We start from the raw sequence: 21,067 nt of genomic DNA on the forward strand, positions 1-21,067 counted from the left end.
GCTCACGTATGCATGTGGGCCCTTGCACTCATGCACAAACTTGCTTACACGTGCATAGGGTGCTTGCATGCATACACTTGTGCCCATCCTGCACACCTGTCCATATGGATACTTGCACACTCGCACATACATGCACGTGTCCTTGCCCTCGTGCACATACTTGCACTCACATGTACACACATACTTGCACTCATGAGCTAGAGTCATTGCACACATGGGTCCTTGCAAGCCCATACATTCCTGTACCCACTTGCACACATGTGCACACTTGCACATCTGTGCAAATGCCCCCCCCATATCATTACCTAGACTCACACACATGCCTGAAGCCACATGTGCTGTGCATGCCCTTGCATGCACTTACACATGTGCACTCTTGCAGCACCTGTATGTTCTTGCACATGCTTGAACACACATGCACATTTGTGTACACTTGCATGTGCTTGCACGCATGCTCACACACATATGTACACAGTTGCACACACTCACATCCCCTCCCACACTCACAAGCCCCTGCACGCACGAGGCTGCGTGCCAGGGAAGCCAGGCTTCCCCTCACCTGGCTGCTGCTTTGGGACTAATTAATTAATTAACGACAACACCAGGTATTAAAGCTGCTCAGTCTAATTACAGATCTTTTGGGGTGATGCGGGATGCAGGAGGGAAGTGCTCTCCTCCTCCCCCTTCTGAGGCAGCCCCAGGGGCAGTGTGGGGTCCACGGAAGTGAAAAACAACGAAGTGTTCAAATTGACCCTTTTGAGCCTCTTCTGTGTGTTTAAACCCTGCTCTGAGGTGGGGAACAGAGGGGTTAAGTCTGGATACTACTAAAGGGCTGCAGGGGGGAAGGTGAGAGGCTGCCTGGCTCTTTGGACAGCCCTGGCTGGGTTTTGGGGGTATGATGGGGACAAAAGGGGGATGGAGGGGGGTGAGAGAGCGGAGGCAGGATGGAGGTAGTGGGAGATGATTGGTGTGATAGGGAGGCAGGGGAAAGGGAAGGACATAGGTGATCATGGGGGTGATGGAGGGATGAGGGGAAATGGGGTACATGGGGGGATATGAGGGGGATGGCGGGGCACCCCCATAACCGGGGGTGATGGGGGTCATAGGAAGTGATGGGAGGGATGGGAGACCGGGGGCGATGGAGAGGACGGGGGTGATGCGGGATGATGGGGGCTGATGGGAGGTGATGGACATGATGGGCAGGGTGCTGGGGGTTGGTGGTGGGGATAGGGTTAATGGGGATAATAGGGGTGATGGGGATGCCGGGAGGTGATGGGGGCTGATAAGGACTCTGGTGGTGGGGCGGGAGGGAGGGGGTGTGTGTGATGGTAATGACGGGGACTGATGGAGGGTGGCGGGGGTGCCGCGGGCCGAACGGGGAGACTCGGGGGGGGATGGACGCGGGAGGGTGACGGGGGGGGCTCCGGGGTGAGCCCGGCAGGGCGCAGCAGTGGGCGGAGCCGGAGCGCGCCCCGCCCCTCTTTCCGCCCCGCTGTTCTGATTGGACACCGCCCCCTCATTATGCTAATACAGCACCCCTGGGCGGGGCCGTCCGGCTGACGTCACGGGCCCGCTGGCGGGCGCGGGCCGAGCCGAGCCGAGAGGTGCCGAGCGGGGCGGTGCCGAGCGGTGCCGAGGCGAGCCGAGCGGTGCCGAGCGGTGCCGAGTGGTGCCGAGCGGTGCCGGGCGGTGCCGAGCGGTGCCGGTCGGGCGGGGCGGGGCGCGGAACGGGCCATGGCGGCGGCGGCGGCGGCGGCGGGCGAGGCGGCGGGGGCGGCGTTCAGCACCGCGAACAGCGGCCGGGTGAACGGGCTGAGCCGCCCGCCCGGCGCCATCGCCATGAAGGACCACGACGCCATCAAGCTGTTCGTGGGGCAGATTCCGCGCAACCTGGAGGAGAGCGACCTCAAGCCGCTCTTCGAGGAGTTCGGCCGCATCTACGAGCTCACCGTGCTCAAGGATCGCTTCACCGGCATGCACAAAGGTGCGGGGGCGGTGGGCCGGGGGACCCCCCGGGTGGAACGCCCCGACATGGGACACCCGGGTCTGGGGGCTGTCCCGAGGTGAGGTGGGACACCGTGAGGTGGGGGGACCCTCAGTGAGGTACAGCGCTGGTAGGATGTCCTGAGGTGGGGGGGACCCTCAGTGAGGTACAGCGCTGGTGGGACACCCTGAGGTGTGGGGGGACCCTCAGCTGAGCCACCGCTCTGGTGGGACACCCTGACGTGTGGGGGGACCCTCAGTAAGGTACTGCTCTGGTGGGACACTCTGAGGTGTGGGGGGACCCTCAGTGAGGTACAGCGCTGGTGGGACACCCTGACGTGTGGGGGCACCCTTAGTGAGATACTGCTCTGATGGGACACTCTGAGGTGTGGGGGGACCCTCAGCTGAGCTACTGCTCTGATGGGACACTCTGAGGTGTGGGGGGACCCTCAGCTGAGCCACCGCTCTGGTGGGACACCCTGAGGTGGGGGGGACCCTCAGTGAGGTACAGCGCTGGTGGGACACCCTGAGGTGGAGTATCCTGAGATGTGGGATCCCTCAGGTGGGACATCACTGAGATGTGGCTCCTAAGTATGAAGCAGGACAAACTGAGGTTGGGGGGGGAATCTCTCAGTTGAGGGGTCCTGTTCCTCAGGTGGGATACCCCTGAGGTGAGGTACCCCTCAAGTGGGACAGCCGGAGATGGATCACCCTGGCAAAGGGATACCCTTCAGGTGGGATGCCCTGAGGCTGGAGACCTCTCAGTTGTGGTACCCCTGTGGTGGGATAAACTGAGATGGAGCACCCTGGCATATAGGGGGACCCCTGGGGTGAAGACACCCTGAGGCAAAGGGTGTCTTTGGGACACCCTGAGGCAAAGACACCCAAGTGTGAGGCGCTCCTGATCTGGCAGAGCCTGAGGTGGGATATCCCTGAGATGAAGGCATCCCTGAAATGAGGTTCCTCATCAGATGGGGCAACCTGAAGTTTGGTTCCAAAGTGTGGACCACCACTGAGGTGGGATGCCCTGAGACGAGGGTACCCCTCATGTGGGACATCCTGAGATGATGCATCCCAAGACAGGGATGCTTCTAAGGCGGGACATCCCTGAGGTGGAGGCATCCATGAGGTGGGATAGCCTGAGGTGGGACACCCCGAGGTATAGATGGGATGCCTTGAGAGGGGGTAGCATGATCTGGAAGTATGCCTGAAGCTGGAGACACTGGTATGGGGCACTTCTGAGATGGGGGTATCCATGAGGTGATGTAGCCCTGAAATGGAGGTATCCCTAAGGTGGGACACTCTGAGGTGGGGTACCCAAATATGGGGCACCCCTCAGTTGAGCTACATCTGAGGCAGAGATACCCTTGATGTGGAGCCTACCCATAAATATGAGGCACCTCAAGGAGTGGAAACCTTTGGGGTGAAGGTACTCCTTGAGGTAGAGAACCCTGAGGTGGGAACACCCCAGTATAGAGCGTTTGGATATATGGCCCCTCCTAAGATTTGGGTACCCCTGAGGAAGAGGGTAGCCCCCACCAGGGGTCAGGGTGCTGCTGCCTGGCTCAGGGGCACCCCTGAGATCAGAGCATCACAGGGCAGGGAGCACTGCAATGGATTTTAGAACATCTACCTGGCTTGGGGACACCTGTCTGGCATCAGCACACCACATGAATTTTGTGCACCCCTGGAGATGGAGAACCCCTGGGATACAGGTAACCCACAGTGGATGGGGACACGCCACGTCTGCACAGTGTCACAGGTGCTGTGGCACTGTGGCACGGCATGTGGAGCACGGGCACTTGGAGCAGTGCACATAGACACCGCCGAGGTTTCCACAGAGCCCCCACCCAGGAGCTGCAGTGTGCAGCACCAGAGCAGGGTCAAGGCACCCCAGGTGTCACCCGGACAGGAGCCACAAGCTGTCACCAAACCCCTGTGCCACGGCCAGCACCTGCTTCTCTGGGACTTTCCTGGGAAGCCAAAACTTGCCATTTGCGGTTGCTGCCTTCTCGATGCCCTTTGGCTATGGGGCTGCTGCCTGGACTCTATCATTTTTGGGACTGTGGTCTCCAACATTTCTCCAGTTGTCTCTGAAGCTGCTTCTGTGCCTGGATCAATGGGATTTGCACCCTTCCAGGCTCCCTCAGTGCCTCCTCCAGCGCGGGCTTCAATGTCTGCGGCCCAGCCGCATGATTTAATTGCGGACGCTCCTCTAATTTGAACGGCATCCTCCCTCCCGGCGAGCCTCCAGAGCAGAACCGCTCCTGCGCCAGCCCTCCCAACTTCTCCAGAATGCCCGGGCACCGTCTACATTGTCGCCTGCAGGAAAAACAGGGAAAAAAAAAGAGAGAAAGAAGAGCGGAGAGCAGGAAGCCAACATGATTACAGATGGTAAACACTGGAAATGGCACCGGGATTGAGGCAAGCTGCTGTGCTGTTCTCCCCACCCACAGCGGGAGAGTATTGATCCAAGGGGATCTCTCCTTGCTCTCCGTGAGGGCGTATGTCCCCAGCACCCCACAGTGGGTGAGGGACCCCATCCCGCAGCGTCTCCCACCCTGCCGCCATGCTCCCTCTCCTCCCAGGCACGCTGATTGTACTTATTAAGAGTTATTAATACTTAATCAGCTGGCGGATTTAATTGTGCCAATATTAAAAATGCATCAATGTCAATTTTATTCATTAAATATTTACTTTGTTGAAGGGAAACTGTTTTGCTGCTGTTTTAATATCACTTTCAGATGCTTTTGGATGTGACCCCAGCAAATTGGGGGGGAGCCCTCAGGGAGGCAGCGGTGCAGCGGTGGCACAGGCACCAGGAATGCTTCAGGAGAGACAAAGCGAAGAGGACTGGACCCTGTCCCCAGGGCTCACTCGTTGCTGCCAGCTCTGCGAGCAAGTGGCTCGGCAGCGTGAGTCAGCGTGGGAAAACCTCACCCCAGGCGTATTCCCGATTTCCAAAGCGCCATGATGTCGAAGGAGCTGGAGTGCCTTCACCACATGAATCTTATCCCAAAGAGGATGCTTAGGCTGGGAGAAGTGTGGTGGCAAGACAGGGTGCACAGCCTCAACACCTGGAGATCTGCTTCCTAGAGGACTTGGGCTGTGGCTTGCCCCAGAGCTGGGGCCAGAGTGCCACTGCCCATATGCTCCCTGCTCCTCCATGGCTCCTTCCTTTATCCCACTACTCCACCTCCTACCCTGTTCAGGGGGTGAACTGTGACACTGTGTGTACCCATCTGGGTGTAGAGTACCAGGGTACCACGATGCTGGATGCCATGGGGCCAGGGTGCTGGATGCCTTGGTGCCAGATCGTCAGGGTGCTTGTTGCTGGATGCTGTGGTGCTGAGGTGATACATGCCACCATGCCAGGGTGCCAGATCCTAGGTTATAAACTGCCAGGATGCCAGAGTGTTGAATGGTAGGGTGCCAGGATGTCAGGGTGCTGAGGTGCTGAATGCCACCGTGCCAGGTTGCTGGAGTTCTGGGTGCTGCTGTGCTAGGGTGCCAGTGTGCTGGGATGCTGGATGCCACAGTACCAGGGTGGTGGTGTGCTGGGTATCTCTGTGCTGGATGCCATGATGCTGAGACACCACAGTGCCATATCAGCTGTGCCACCAGCTCCCTGTATGCTCCGGGTGCTGTGGCAATGCCAGGCCAGACACTGATGCCGTCTCCCTGTCTCCACAGGCTGTGCCTTTCTCACCTACTGCGCCCGCGACTCCGCACTGAAGGCACAGAGTGCCCTGCACGAGCAGAAGACCCTGCCAGGGGTAAGTGACACCAGGGAATTGGGTCAGTTGGGGCAGGGCCTGGAGACACCTCCCTGAAGCACAGCAGAATTAAGTGACACTGAGGTGGTCGAGCTGAGCTGGAGCTGCACCTGGTGACACCTCCCTGAGGCATGGAAGCCTTAAGTGACACCGAGGGATCGGGGTGAGCCAGGCCGGGGGCTGGTGGCACCTCCCCGAGGCGCAGGAGCCACTTCCAGCAGCCGCAAACCGAGGCATTGATTTTCCAGCCGCCCGCGTGCTGTTGCGCTTTCTGTGGGCTCCGACCTCCCGAGCTTAACAAAGTGAAAATAAATATTTAATTATTCGCCTAAATAAAAATCAATAGGCCCGCGGGTTGGCTGGGGAAAGAGCCGGGGCCCATGAATATCAATCCCTGCTGTGTGTGTGAAGCTGACAGAGGGGATGAGGTTTGTGGGGATGTGGCTTCCTGAGCTGTGCTCTTACTGGTGGGGCCATGCTTCAGTAGATTGGAGAGTTAACAGCCCACCTTGGCAGCCTAAAGGAGGCCGGGGTCAGCCTTGCCTGGGGATTCTCATCAGGCACACACGTACACATGTGTATCACTATTGCCATGGCCACTCGCTTGGGGGTTGGGGGTGTGTGCATGAGCACGTGTGTGCACATGGACATGCGGGTGCGTGCTCCACAGGGGCTCACAGCTGCGTCCACCCCTCTGTGTGTGTGTGTACACAGTGGTGCAGGGGACTGTGTGCTTGTGCTCACACCCCTGTGGCCATGCACGGGCTGACACCTGTGTGTGCTCACCTGTTGGTGCCTGAGCACCCCTTCTATTCTTGCACACACCCATGTATATGCACTTGTGTATGCTTGGGTACACACCTCTGAGTGCCTGTGAACACACCTCTATGCCTGTGCACACAAGCACACCCATGTGTTTTTATGTACAACCCCTCTACCTGTGTGCACCCCCTGTACCTGCTAATACCTCTTGGACCTGTAATTCACACACCTACACCTGTGCTCACATACCCTGTACCTGCTCACACACATCTACCTGCGCTCACACCTGTCCCTGGTCATACTCTGTACCTGCTCACCCCCTGTACCTGTGCTCACCCCCTGTACCTGCTGACCGTACCTGCTCACCCCCGTACCTGTGCTCACCCCTGTACCTGCTCACCCCCTGTACCTGCTCACCCCCTGCACCTGCTCACCCCCTGTACCTGTGCTCACCCCCTGTACCTGCTCACCCCCGTACCTGTGCTCACCCCCTGTACCTGTGCTCACCCCCTGTACCTGCTCACCCCCGTACCTGTGCTCACCCCCGTACCTGTGCTCACCCCCTGTACCTGCTCACCCCCGTACCTGCTCACCCCCGTACCTGTGCTCACCCCCTGTACCTGTGCTCACCCCCTGTACCTGCTCACCCCCGTACCTGTGCTCACCCCCTGTACCTGCTCACCCCCTGTACCTGCTCACCCCCTGTATCTGCTCACCCCCTGTACCTGCTCACCCCCGTACCTGTGCTCACCCCCTGTACCTGCTCACCCCCGTACCTGTGCTCACCCCCGTACCTGTGCTCACCCCCGTACCTGTGCTCACCCCCTGTACCTGCTCACCCCCTGTACCTGTGCTCACCCCCTGTACCTGCTCACCCCCGTACCTGTGCTCACCCCCGTACCTGTGCTCACCCCCTGTACCTGCTCACCCCCGTACCTGCTCACCCCTGTACCTGTGCTCACCCTCTGTACCTGTGCTCACCCCCTGTACCTGCTCACCCCCGTACCTGTGCTCACCCCCTGTACCTGCTCACCCCTGTACCTGCTCACCCCCTGTATCTGCTCACCCCCTGTACCTGCTCACCCCCGTACCTGTGCTCACCCCCTGTACCTGCTCACCCCCGTACCTGTGCTCACCCCCTGTACCTGCTCACCCCTGTACCTGCTCACCCCCTGTACCTGCTCACCCCTGTACCTGCTCACCCCCTGTATCTGCTCACCCCCTGTACCTGCTCACCCCCGTACCTGTGCTCACCCCCTGTACCTGCTCACCCCCTGTACCTGCTGACCGTACCTGCTCACCCCCGTACCTGTGCTCAGCCCCTGTACCTGTGCTCACCCCCTGTACCTGCTCACCCCCTGTACCTGCTCACCCCCGTACCTGTGCTCATCCCCTGTACCTGCTCACCCCCTGTACCTGCTCACCCCCGTACCTGTGCTCACCCCCTGTACCTGCTGACCGTACCTGCTCACCCCCGTACCTGTGCTCAGCCCCTGTACCTGTGCTCACCCCCTGTACCTGCTCACCCCCTGTACCTGTGCTCACCCCCTGTACCTGCTCACCCCCTGTACCTGCTCACCCCCCGTACCTGTGCTCACCCCCTGTACCTGCGCACCCTCCGAGCCCCCACCCTCGCCCCCCAGCCCCAGCCAGGCCCCTTCCCCGCGGTGTCGGGGGGCCGGGGGCGTGTCCAGACGCGGGTGGGCGTGTCCCCAGCCAGGCCCCACCCCGTTGGCCCCGCCCGGCTCGGCTCGGCTCGGCGGGGCTGCCGCTGCCCCGCCCTGTGCCCCGCCCCCCGCGCGCCGCTGCGCGAGCCCAGCCGAATCCGGCCGAGCCGAACCGAACCCAGCCGAGCCTAGCCGAACCCAGTCCAGCCGAGCCCGGCCTTGCCGAGCCGAGCCGAGCTAAGCCGAGCCTGGCCGAGCCGCCTCGGGTGGAGCCGAGCGCAGCCGAGCTCAGCCGAACCGCCTCGGTGGAGCCGGCGGTCCGGCCGGTCCGGCCATGCAGCTGCCGCAGGTGCCGGCGCCGGGGCCGCGGCCGCCCGTGCTGTGGGTGCCCGCCGGGTCCAAGATCCTCTGCATCGAGGTAGGGCCCCGCCTTTGTCTGCCGCCGCCTCCGCCCGGCCCGGCACGGCCCGGCACCGCCCGGCAGCCTCCGCTCGCGCCGGGGTGGGGGGGCTGCACCGGAGGGGCTGTAGGAGGATGTGGGTGATGGCGATGGGGTGTATCTGCTCCCGGGGATGCTGTGTGGGAGTGGGGGTGATGGCGAGGGTGTGGATCCTTGCTCCTGGGGATGGATCCCCGTGGAAGGGTGTTAATGGTGAGCTGGGCGTATCTGCACACACAGATGGGGATGGAGGGGTGTTGGTGAGGGGGTGCATCTGCTCCCAGGGATGGGCTGGGGATACAGCAGTGTTTGCGATCAGGGTGTAGCTGCACACAGGGATGGAGGGTGTGAGCGTGGGTGTTGGTGATGGAGAGTATCTGAACCCGGGGATGGGAATGAGGATGGAGCAGTCTTGGTGATGGGGTGTATCTGCTCTCAGGCATAGGATGGGGATGGAGTAGGCTGGTAATCAGGGTGTACTAGCACACAGGGACGGGGATGGAGGGGTGTCGATGAGCAGAGTGAATGTGCACACAGGGTTGGGGTGTATGAGTGGGCGTGTTGCAGTGTGTATCTGCACACAGGGATGAGGATGGAGGGGTGTTGGTGGGGAGGTGTATCTGCTCCCAGGGATGGGATGGACGGGTGTGGGTGTTGCAGGGGGTATCTGCACACAGGGATGAGGATTGGGGGTATTGGTGACAGGGTGTATATGCTCCCAGGGATGGGTGTTGGGGATGGAGGAGTGTCGGTGAGGAGAGTGTATTTGCACAGAACGGGGTTGGAGGGGTGTTGGTGAGGGGATGTATCTGCACCCACAGATGGGGTGTGTGGGTGTGAGTGTTGCTGTGCAGGGTGTGTATGCACCCAGGGATGGGTGCATGTGTTGGCAGGGTGATTGTTGGGTGTTGGTGAGGGGATGTATCTGCACCCACAGATGGGGTGTGTGGGTGTGAGTGTTGCTGTGCAGGGTGTATCTGCACCCAGGGATGGGGTGCATGTGTTGGCAGGGTGGTTGTTGGTGATGAGGGTGTATTTGCACTCAGGGATGGGGGCTCTGTGTGTGTGTGTCTGAGAGGATGTATCTGCATCCAGGGAAAGAGAGGGTGACAGCAGAGGGGTGTTGGTGATGTATCTGGACCCAGGGAGGCAGTGTGTGGTGTGGTTGTCGGTGAGGAGGGTGTTCTGACACCCAGGGGGTTGTGTGTTTGCAGGCAGGGGTGGAGGATGATGGTGAGGAGGTGTATCGGCCCCCAGGGATGGGTTTGGTGTGTGTGTTGGCTGGAGGGTGTATTTTTCCACCGCGGGCTTGTGTCTGTGTGTATGTGGTGCAGGTGTGCAAGGGGCAGTGCTTGGGGGGGTGTTGCACCCGCAGGCAGTGTGAGGAGGGGTGTGTGCACTGGCAGGGGTATGGCTTTGACCCCCAGGTATGTGCAGGTCGGTGTTGGTGGGTGTGCAAGCACGTGGGTGTCTGTGTGTGGGGAAAGAGGAGCTTAGGGTGTCTTTGCCCCCAGTGATGGTGACAGGGTGTGGGTGCACATGGTCAGCAGTGGGGGTGTGTGGGCACACCGGGTGTGACAGGGAGTGCAGGTGTTGCACTGGGCTCGGGTGTGCATGGTGGCCATGGGGATGGGATGTGGGTGTTTGGGGATGTTGTGAGCCCACCCAAGGTGTCCGTGTGCCCACAGAGGGCTCCCGAGGGTTCCACTATGGATCCTGCTGCTACAACAGGGAAACTGAGGCAAGGGGCATTGTGTCCCCGGCACTGGCTGCGTGCCCGTGGCTGTGTGTGATCCGTGGGAGCAGGGAGGGCTCTGTGGGAGTTGTGTGGCATGCGGACTGGGGTTGTCCAGGTGCCCGTGGGGCTGTGTGCGGTGGTGCATGGCCGCACGTGGTGCCGGGACAGACGTGCGGTGTGCGCAGCGCTGGGTGGGCATTGGTGTGTGGCTTCAGAGGTGTACAGCTGTGCTGGGGGGATTGGGGGTGGCTGTGCTTGGGCGGTGCTGGGGGTCTGTGGTTGTGTTCAGAGGTGTGTGCAGGGTGTGCCAGGGTGGTCATACACATGCAGGGTTGTGCACTGGTGTGGCTGTCCCCAGGTTGGCTGTGTGGCCTTTCTGTGGGTTAGCTCCAGGGCTTTGTCAAGGTATTCCCCTGATGAGTGATTGCCAGTACCTCGGTTCCTGTCTCCCTGGGGTGGCATGGACGCCGGGCTCCCACGGGTACTTGCTGCTCCAGTGTCACCTGCCACCTCCATTTCATTTGGGTGCATGGTGGACTGCTGGATCCTCTAGCTGTTGGTTGTGAGGACAAGGAGGAGGAGTGTGATGCCAAGGAAGGAACAAAGGCCAGAAGTGACCCACTGAGCACATCCCCTGGCAGTGATTCTATGGGCTAGCTCTCTCTGGTACCCAGGTTCTTGGGGGGCTCCAAATTTGGGCGGGGGACAGTGCCTGAGCAGTCAGAAGGTGGTTTGGCAACCGCCGGTGACCCCCTGTTGCTGTGGAACACCAGTGGTTTGGCCATGGGGTAACTGGGGCTTTGTGAACTGCTGCTGATGGTTGGTGCTGGAGCACCCCAAGCACAGTGTCACTATAAGCTCGGCGTGTGGGAGATGGCTGGGAGTTGGGGATGGATGGATGCATGCATGCATGCATGCTGTGGGAGTGGAAAGGTGGGTGGTGGCAAGATGGGAGATGGATGGGCAGATGGAAGGGTGGTACAGGGAAGGATTGGTGTTGGGGATATGGATGGGTGTTGGGGGATGGATGGAGGATCTTGGCAATATAGATAGATGCTGTGGGAATGGATGGGTGTATGGGGATGGATGTTGGGGATATGGATGGCTGCAGTGGGGATGGACAGGTATTCGGGGGTGGATGGATGGGTGTTGGTGATGTAGATGGATGCTGTGGGAACGAATGGGTGTTAGGACGATGGGTGTTGGGGATATGGATGGGTTCTATGGTGATGGATGGATGCTATGGGAATGGGAGTATGGCTGGATGAATCCAGGGGGAAGATGGGTGTGTGGGTGTCCAGGATGGATGAATGGAGGGATGGGTGTTGCAGGGTGGGCAGTTGGGTGTCAGGAGCAGGGCGAAATGCCTGGGTGGCTGTTTACTGTGGGAGGATGGATAGAGGGCTGTGTGGACATGGTGCAGGGGTGCTGTGGGGACATTCAGGAGCTGTGGGTGCCACAGGGGGTCACCAAGCACCCGGTGGTGGGCACGTTGCCATGTCAAGGGTGCCAAAACCCTCTTTTGGGGGTGTCTAGAGGCCAAGACAGTTTCTCCTTGGTGCGGTGTGGCAGCCCTGGGGTAGGTTAGCTGGTCCCCGAGGCCTGACATTTATAAACATCAGCCGCTCCCGGGGAATCAATACAGTTTAATAACCGGCAAGCGGAGACGGGAGACACATCAAAATGACACTCTGCGGCTCCGTAAATGTTATTCTAAATCATCCTCACTGGGTTTATTACATTAAGCATACAGCAGCGGGCATGGGAAATTTATTCCATCAAAGGCCATCACGCTGGTAAATGGGGCTGGTGGGTCAGTGGAGGGGGGCAGCCCCCCCCAAAATGGAGTTCCCAGCTGTGGCAGGGATGTGAGGGACATCGGGGCTCTGGGTTTAGGGTCTCAATGTTGTCACAGCCTCCAGAGTCTGGGCTGAGCCAAATCCTGCCCCTGTACAAGGTGGATGTTTGGGGGACTGGTGACATAATGGGTGACACTGTGAGGTGTCCGTCGATGCCACTCTGTGCTATCCCATGACTCCTGGGGACTCAATCCCTTCCCTGGACCATCCCCAGCTCTGCGCTGACATTGCTCTCCATGTTTCCCTGGAGACGAGGCGGTTGCTGTGGAAACCTCCCTCCTCTTCTCTCTTACCCATCCTCTTCCTCACCCTGATGTGAGGGGGACTGTCTCTGCCCTCACCCAGCCCCAAAATTTAGGGACCCCTTCCAGGGATGCAGCAGGGAGCACCTGGGATAGGGGTGCGCACACACATGGGGGCGACAGGACCCGTGTGTGCTCAAGGCGTGTTCGTGTGCGCACCCCCGCTCCGTCATGTGTGACATCTCGCTGTTGCCGTGGCGACCCCATTGAGCACATGGCTCAGGCTCCGCAGCATCGCGGGGGAAGCACGCTTGTTGCCATGGAAACGGCCATAATTGTAGCGTTTTTCAGCTAAAAGAGGGGAAAAAGGAGGGGGAGAGAGGAGGAGGAATGGCTCCATGGGGCAGCGGGCCAGGGATGTGCCTGCCAGCCCAGCATGTCCTGCTGCACAAAGGTATCACGCTCGTGGGTGCACATGGCGGTGACAAGGAGAAGGCCAAATTTGGGTGAGGTTTGGGAAAAGGAGGGCAATGGTGCCAGAGGGGCCGGCGCTGGCGGGATGCTGCTGCTGCCTCTGCAGTCCTTTGCAGTCGAGGAAAGCAGGCAGGCGGCCAAGCCTGGCACTGGCAGCCCCGCGGGCGCTTGCAGCACCGGGTACCCATAGCCTGGGCCGGAGCATTGCCCTTTGCACATGGCATCCCTGGGTCTCTGTGGCCACAAGCCCCAGATCTGTTCATGCAGGTCCCTGCCCTTTTTCCCAGCTCCTGGTGCCAGTCATTGGCCAAATCCTACTGCTCCCCATGGAAAGGGTTCAGGGACCACCACATGACCACCCACTCTCACTTGTTTTGCAGATGAACCGCCCCATCCAGGTGAAGCCAGCTGACAGCGAGGGCCGAGGAGGTAGGTCCTCAATTCTCTGGATGCCTGGGGGCACAGGGTCACCTAGGGGGTGATGGGGGACATGGTGGCATCACGAGGACTGCTGTGCAAAGGCTGATTTGCAGAGAAATCCAGAAAATGAGCTGCCTTTGCTGGTGGCATCCAAACCTGGGTGCAAAGCAAATTCCATCTTCTTTCTCTGTCTAGTCAGCTGGGGAGAATATCCTGATGTTGTCCTGGGAATGTCCTGATATCATACAATGAGCATCCCAACATCCTGGGTAGCAGAGCACCAGCCAGCCGCTCTCCCTCCACCACCTTAATTTACTAAAACCACAATTCCCTCTCCAGAGCTGCCTGTGGGGACCCCAGAGCAGGAGTTGGCTGCATGTGGCCCAAGCCCCTCTCAGACTACCACCCCCACCCCCAAATTCTTTGTGAGCATTTGCCACTCGTCGGGATGTGGCATTGCTGGGCTGTGGCATTGCCAGGCTGTGGTGATCATTTGGGCAAAATCGCAAAACTTGGATCAAAATCCCACATCTGTTGTGTTGCTGGGCAGGTAGGCGCTATCAGACATGCAGGATGCTCTCGTGGGGCCACCTGCACTTGGCAGGATGGCTGGGGCAGCTCCCTCCCCATCCAAACCCTGTTATTAAACACACCGGGAGCTGGTCCCAGCATGTCCCAGAGGGACCTGGCAAATAAATTACCCACTTACCGAGCGTAATTGGTGAAGGATTAAAAATCGATGGGTGAGCTGGGGCTCCCCTCTCCAGCCCCCTCACCCGGGAGGCAACACTGGGCTGCCCAGCCCACTCCCCCTGGGAGGTGGTTTATGTTTAACTAGACAACACACGAGCCCTATTCCCTTAACTAATTTTCCTGGTACCTTAACGGACTAAGCATTCATCGTCTCCTGCCATTATTTATTTATTTCCCCGGCAACGCTCTTGACAGGGCACCTTATTTCCTTTGTCAAATGCCGTTAGCGTGCGGCGGGAGCGCGTGGCCGCACAAGACAGATGCTGGTAATAATCATGAAATTCTCATTATTTACTATCCCTTCTCTTGTGTTTGGTTATTAATGTCCCCTGGGCACGGCTGGAGGCTGCGGGTTGTTCTGCGAGTTGATCACATGCGGGTGATCACCTCCAGTTTGTGGATTCTCTTTGTTCCACCGCATCTCACTTCAGTGCTGGGGGAGCCAGCCCCCCCATCCTTAGGAAAAGCCCTAGCTCCACTCCCTAAAGCAATGGCTCTTCCAGGATTCACCCCTCAGCAATTTCCCCACAGGAGACATTTTCCCATCCTGAGTGTTCTGTAGGATAGAGATGATAAGCCCTGCACCTTCTCCGTGGGATTGGTGTCACTCCCTCCCTCTGATGGCTCCTTTTCCTCCATACACCGTTTGTGGTGAGGGGTTGGGATGGTGTGTGACCTCCCACTCTCTGATGGGTTTGGTTTTGTTTTTAGAAGACAGGAAGCTCTTTGTGGGCATGCTGGGGAAGCAGCAGAGTGAGGACGACGTCCGCCGCCTCTTTGAGCCCTTCGGCCAGATTGAGGAATGCACCATCCTCCGAGGGCCTGATGGAGCCAGCAAAGGTGGGCTTTGGGGCACCGGGGGGGCACCCTATGGACCTGCAATGGCCAAATCCAACCTGTCCCATTTTCCCTCTGTTCCCTTAGGTTGTGCCTTTGTGAAATACGGCAGCCACGCCGAGGCACAGGCTGCCATCAACAGCCTGCACGGCAGCCAAACTATGCCGGTAAGTGCCAGGCTCTCACCCTGCCCAGGCTGACCCCATGCTGCCTGCTTAATCCAATCACCCACTTATTTGATCCTCAGTCTAATTGCATCAAAATCCTACAGACTGGCAATTTGTTGGCCACATCACCCCAGGTTGCTCCTTGCCAGGGTGCTGAGCCCTAGAGATGGGATTGTGGGGCTAAATCTCTCTATGCCAGAGAAAGGGGCAGTTTAATTAACGCTGAAGGTTAGAACTGTGGACAAGGAAGCAGAAGGGAAGCAGAGGTCAGGGAGCTGCCACTGGGGAGAAAAACTGGCTATAATTAAACCTCACATTGATCATTGGTTGCTGCTGCCAAGCTGGGCAGCGTCCCCAGGGCTGAGGATCCTGCAGAAGCTGCGAGCCACGCCCACAGTGGGTGCAGTTTGGGGCATTGCTCTGGTCCCACAATCAGCCCCATCTTCCCCCCACCTCAGGGCGCCTCGTCCAGCCTGGTGGTGAAGTTTGCAGACACAGATAAAGAGAGGACCCTGCGGCGGATGCATCAGATGGCGGGGCAGCTGGGCATCTTCAACCCCATGACCATCCAGTTCGGCGCCTACGGGGCCTACACGCAAGCGGTAGGAGCTTGGCCAGGGTGCAGGCCAGGGGCTTTGGGGGCCTCCTGTGGGTGGGGTGTTGTTTTGGCCCTTGAAAGTACCAGTGCCAGGGTGTGTGGGTGCCTGGGAGGGCTGGTGTATCCCTGTTTAAGGGCAGATGCAGGGCTTTCTGCCCACAGCTGAGGGTGGTTGTAGGGTTCAGTGGTCCCATATTTAGCATCACCAAGACCAAGACTCCTGTCCCCGGGTCTGGTAGCAGGTGGCATTTATCACTCAGAATCCATCCAAAGCCGAGATGCTGATTTACCCTCCCCTCTCTCTCCTTCTGCCTGCCTCCTGCGCTCTGTCCCCTTTCCCCTTCTTTCCCGAAGATCATGCAGCAGCAGGCAGCCCTGATGGCGGCTGCGCAGGGCACCTGCCTCAACCCCATGGCTGCCATCGCTGCCGCCCAGATGCAACAGATGGCCGCCTTCAATGTCAGCGGGCTGGTGGCTGCCCCCCTCACCCCCTCTTCAGGTAGGACCCCCACATTTGCCACTTGACATCCTCGAGGGGCACTCCTGTGATGCCAGCCCTGATGCCATACGTGTACCTACCTGCAGGTACAAGCACCCCTCCGGGGATCAGCACGGCGCCGGTGCCCAGCATTGCCACGCCCATTGGGGTGAACGGCTTCAGCCCACTGCCGCCCCAGACCAACGGGCAGCCCGCCTCAGAGACCATCTACACCAATGGCATCCACCCCTATCCAGGTACAGCCCTCCTGGGGCTCCACCACAGCCCCCGGGGCTAGGGGAGCGTGCTCGGCTCATGCAGGATGCTCAAGGGGTGTCCCCATCCCAGGAACACGCTGGATGAACCTCTTTGTGCTCCTGTGGCATCACTGCAGGGAGGAGGGCATTCAGGCAGGGAGCAGCTCTGCCCCTCCGTGGCGGTGCTTGGTCATGAGCCCTTTCCCCTGGGAGCTGTGCATGCATCCCTGGCTTTCTCTGGCTTATTCTGTCTTCCTTCTCCTTTCTCTTCTCTTCCCAGCTCAAAGCCCCACGGTGGCAGACCCCCTCCAGCAGGCCTACGCCGGCATGCAGCACTATGCAGGTCTCAAACTTCGCTTCCCACTCCTTCCCTCTCTCCCCTCTTTGCTCCTCACCCTTATTTTTGGGAGGTGAACATCACCCTGGGGTTGAACATTGGACTGGGGGCTGTGTATTTGGGCATGAGTTCATGAGGGGAGCAGCAGGTGCTGAGCCCTGGCAGGAACTCCAGGCTGGCAATGCCAATGAAAGCACCGTTCCCTCATCCCACTGGCTCCTCTTACGGCCCCCTGTGCGAATTTTGGATAGTGAAAAGTGAATTTTAATACCCATGGGGCTGAGAGAACTCCATGGGGGAGCCCTGGCAGTGGTATTGAAAAGAGGGGACAAGATCTGGGAGGTGACAGAGGGCCACCTCCACACCAAGACACCAAATGTATTTGGATGTTCATCACGTGGCCAAGTCTAATGGCCAAGGAAATGGGCCATGGAAGGAAAGGAGTCAGAGCCTCCCATGGAAATATGTCAAGCCCAGCAGACATTTAATTAGGAGCATTGACAGCAACGGCCAGATTTGCAACAGAAAATCGAGTTTTGGACTCCAAATCTTTGGGGTTTTTCAGCGAAAAGTATCATCTTTTCTCAGCCTTGAGGCTATATTACTACTATCACAAGCATTTCTCCTGGGAGAGCTGTTCCCACATTTCTGGTGTGTCAGGAGGGGTGGGAAAGGCAGAGCTAGCAGCTGTGGGGTAGGAGAGGCCACTCGATCACAGGTGGCAGCAGGGGACCTGGCTGTCCCAGCACTCTCTGTGGCTGGGTCGGGTGCTGTGGCCTCAGCTTGTTTTTTCTCTCTTCCAGCAGCATATCCCACTGCCTACGCTCCCATCAGCCAAGCCTTTCCCCAGCAAGCGCCCCTCATCCCGCAGCAGCAGAGAGAAGGTGAGGGGTGGGGGTCACCCCACATGGGGCCGGTGGCTCCTCGGTGTCCCCCGGGGTGACCCCACCTCACAGCTGACATGTCCTGTCCTTTGTCACCCAGGTCCCGAGGGCTGTAACCTGTTTATTTATCACCTGCCCCAGGAGTTCGGGGACGCGGAGCTCACGCAGATGTTTTTGCCTTTCGGCAACGTCATCTCTGCCAAAGTCTTTGTGGACCGTGCCACCAACCAGAGTAAATGCTTTGGTAAGTCCTAGGGTGTGGCTCTCCCTGGTGTCCCAGCTCAGGGCTCCAGTTTTTCCCAGTCCCCAGCTCAAGGTCCCAGCTATCCTTAACATCACAGCTTGGAGCTCTGGCTCTTTCTCAACATCCCAACTCAGGGGTCTGGCTCTCTTCAGCATCCTGTTTTAAATATCTGATGCTCCTTGACATCCCAGCTCCAGAGTCCCAGTCCTTCTGGTCTCCAGCCTGAAGATCCACTCTCCTAATATTCCAATATTCTGCCTCAGGGGGTCTGTCTCTCCCCGCATCCCAGCTAAGGGTTTGGCTCTCTCCAGTCTTCCCAGCTTGGGAGTCTGGCTCTTCTGGACAACCCAGTGCAGAGCATCTCCATCTCAGGCATCCAGTTCTCCCTGAAGCCCCTGCTTGAGAGTCTGTCTCTCCAACATCTCCTCTTGGGGATCTCTCTTTCCCTAGTCTCCAGCTCAGATGTCCATGTCTTCCTGCTGTCCCTTGCTTGGGGTCCAACTCTCCCCTATGTCCCCAGCTCAGGGATCTGTATCTCCCTCTCATAGATAGACCTGTGTCCCCATAGACTCTTTCACTATGGTGTGACCCTATCACCTCAAGGTCTCTGCAGACCTGACCTACAGATGTCCCTTGAGCCCAAACATCCCATTCTGGTGTCCCACAAACCCTATCACCCTGGTATCTCCACATACCTGCAGACCTTAGTGTTCCCACAGACCCCATCACCTGAGTCTCCCTGCAACCCCTCACTTCAACAAACTCTGTTACCCAGTGACCCCACAAATCCCATCGTGTAGTGTCCCTGCAGATTACTCCAGTGTCCTGTGGACCCTCTTATGCTGCTGTCCTCACAGCCTTGTCAGCTCAGTGTCCCTGCAGACCTCGGTGTCCCTGCAGGTGCCGTCACCTGTCACCCAATCCCCTGCAACCTGGGGCTGTGATGTTACCCAAGGACCCCCTCTCCCAGCACTCGCAAACCAGGAGCATCCCACAGGATTTCAGTGCCTGGGTTGAGGCGAGGCAGCCGCCTGTGATGTGTGTGGTGACAAGCCCCTGTGTCCCCTCCCCGCCAGGTTTCGTCAGTTTTGACAATCCGACGAGTGCTCAGGCGGCCATTCAGGCCATGAATGGCTTCCAGATCGGCATGAAGAGGCTAAAAGTGCAGCTAAAGCGGCCAAAAGACGCCAACAGACCCTACTGACCCCAGCTCAGCCTGCGGAGAGGTGAGGGCGCCTGGCCCTGGGGGACGTGGTGGTCTTGGAGCATCCCCCTGTTCCCGTGTTTACATCCCGAGTGTGTGCAGGGATCTCTGCCTGGCACCACCCACTCAATGGATCTGGGTTCCTCCCTCCATCCCCCAGAAACAGGCTGACAGCCTTTCCCTTCTGTTTCAGGTCGGACGTCCCGCAGTGTCTGACGACTTTCCCCTTCCCCAAGTGCAGTATCCAAACCCGTAACTCTCTTTCTTTGCAACGCATCCCGGAGGAGGAAAAGGAGGAGGAGGAGGAGGTGAAGGAGAAAATGGCAAAGAAGAGAGCGTTTTGGTCGTAGCTTTTCCTTTTTGAATTTTTTCCCAAACTGGTCTTGTTTGTTGTTTAACGGGAATGAGAGGAAGACAAGGAAGGAGGGGAGCAATGCGGCGCCGGGGCTGCGACTGGCCGCCGGCCGCTCGCCGGGACTCACCGGATCCCTCACTGGGAGCAAGGCTGATGGCTCCGGGCAGCCGGGCCACGATCTACCTTTGTTTTTTGGGTTTTTTTTTAAAGCACTCATTTGCTGCTACCGATTTCCCAGGAGAAACGAGGAAAAGAGGCTCCAAATGGATTCTTAAACCAAAGCCGGTGGGACGGGACCAGCCTCGGGCGCTTCACCTGGAGGATGTTTGTTTGGATGATAAAGAAAAACGGCAAGATTTTCCTTTTTCCCTGCATTGGGGAAAAAAAAAGAAGGATCAAAGTATGTTGGACTTATAGAAGATATATATAAATAAGTATATATATATATATATCCCATGGAGCAGGGTGGCGGGACATGCGCTTCCCTTGCTTGTCACTGGCACAGGGACATAGGATTACTTGTTTCAGAGTCATATCATTCCTTAGAGTTTAGGGACCAAAGGACTATTGCTTTTTTTAAATATATCTATAAATAAATTAATTTAAAAAAAAACAAAACAAAACACACAAAAAAACTTTGGGAAAGGAGGAGAAAATCCAACAAAAATTAAGAAGGTTGAGTAAAACCCTCGGGCGTTCAGAGCCACGAGCGTTTCCTACAGGGCTCGGATTTGGGGGGTTCAAGGGCTTGGTTTCGGGGGCCAGTTTGTGGTTGGGGACTGGGGGGGATGCAGAGGGGATTTGACGGGGGGACTGCAGTGGCTCCCCCAGCTCCATGGCCCAGGGGGAGTTGGAGCCCCTTGGTCACCTCTGGCAGGGGGTGGAGTGATGTGGTTCTTTGCATTTTGGGTTGGTCTGGGGGGATTTTTGGGTTGGGTTTTTTTTTTTCAGCCAAAAAAACTTAAAAAAAAATTAAAGAAAAATGTGAGGTTTCGGCCAAAATTAAGTGAAGCGAAATAAACTTATTTTGTCAAAATCGTCACCTTTGTTGGTTCTTTGGAGCAATCACTGCTGCGTCCACCACCCAAACACGACACCCAGGCCCCCTTTATGGCCAGCTCAACTCCATCTGGGCTGCAGCATCCAACACAATTTGGTGAAGCTGGGAGAGCACCACAGGCCTCTCTTGTTATTTGCTTTTTCACAGGAATTGCTGTTTTTGGAAGAATTCACCCTGGCTGCAGAGGGAATCAGGACAGGACACAGCCCTGTGGTTTCACTTATCTTTCCAAGGGACGGAGGAGCTTCAGAGAGATGTGGCCGTGTCCCATGGGATGTCCCTTTGCATTTTTGGGTACAGCTAAGTGACTGTCATGATCCCAGGAAAGTGACTTATTTTTTATTGGAGGAAAGGAAAAAACATCAAACCCTACAAATTTAAGCACCACCCCCACCAAGGGGTAGGTGGCAGGGCCAGGGGAATGACCTGCCCAGGTTTGGGTGACCCTTGGATACATGGAGCAGCCAGTGTGGGACAAGTGGGGATGGACAGTTTTGGGATCCAGTGGGCACAGAAGACAGGGACATGCCAGG

At 58.1% G+C, this 21,067-nt stretch overlaps 1 protein-coding gene across 9 annotated transcripts; it reads left to right on the forward strand.

The window, feature by feature from the left end:
• Positions 1–1,735: 1,735 nt before the first annotated feature.
• On the forward strand, positions 1,736–20,516 carry CELF6 (CUGBP Elav-like family member 6). 9 transcript variants are annotated; one of them, XM_021554267.3, is made up of 13 exons: positions 1,736–1,984; positions 5,677–5,759; positions 13,321–13,369; positions 14,825–14,953; positions 15,038–15,117; positions 15,576–15,719; positions 16,070–16,214; positions 16,301–16,450; positions 16,731–16,793; positions 17,591–17,671; positions 17,772–17,915; positions 18,992–19,141; positions 19,313–20,516. In XM_021554267.3, exons 1-12 carry the CDS (start codon positions 1,840–1,842, stop codon positions 19,117–19,119), a joined length of 1,341 nt encoding a protein of 446 aa, XP_021409942.3. In that variant the 5' UTR covers positions 1,736–1,839; the 3' UTR covers positions 19,120–19,141; positions 19,313–20,516. The 9 variants fall into 9 exon arrangements, with proteins under 9 accessions (XP_021409942.3, XP_021409943.1, XP_021409944.1 ...); XM_021554268.2 differs by having other exon boundaries at positions 1,738–1,984; positions 17,594–17,671; XM_021554269.3 differs by having other exon boundaries at positions 1,738–1,984; positions 14,828–14,953.
• The last annotated feature ends 551 nt before the right edge of the window (positions 20,517–21,067 follow it).

Source organism: Lonchura striata, chromosome 11, assembly GCF_046129695.1.
Source record: "Lonchura striata isolate bLonStr1 chromosome 11, bLonStr1.mat, whole genome shotgun sequence".
NCBI lineage: Eukaryota > Metazoa > Chordata > Aves > Passeriformes > Estrildidae > Lonchura > Lonchura striata.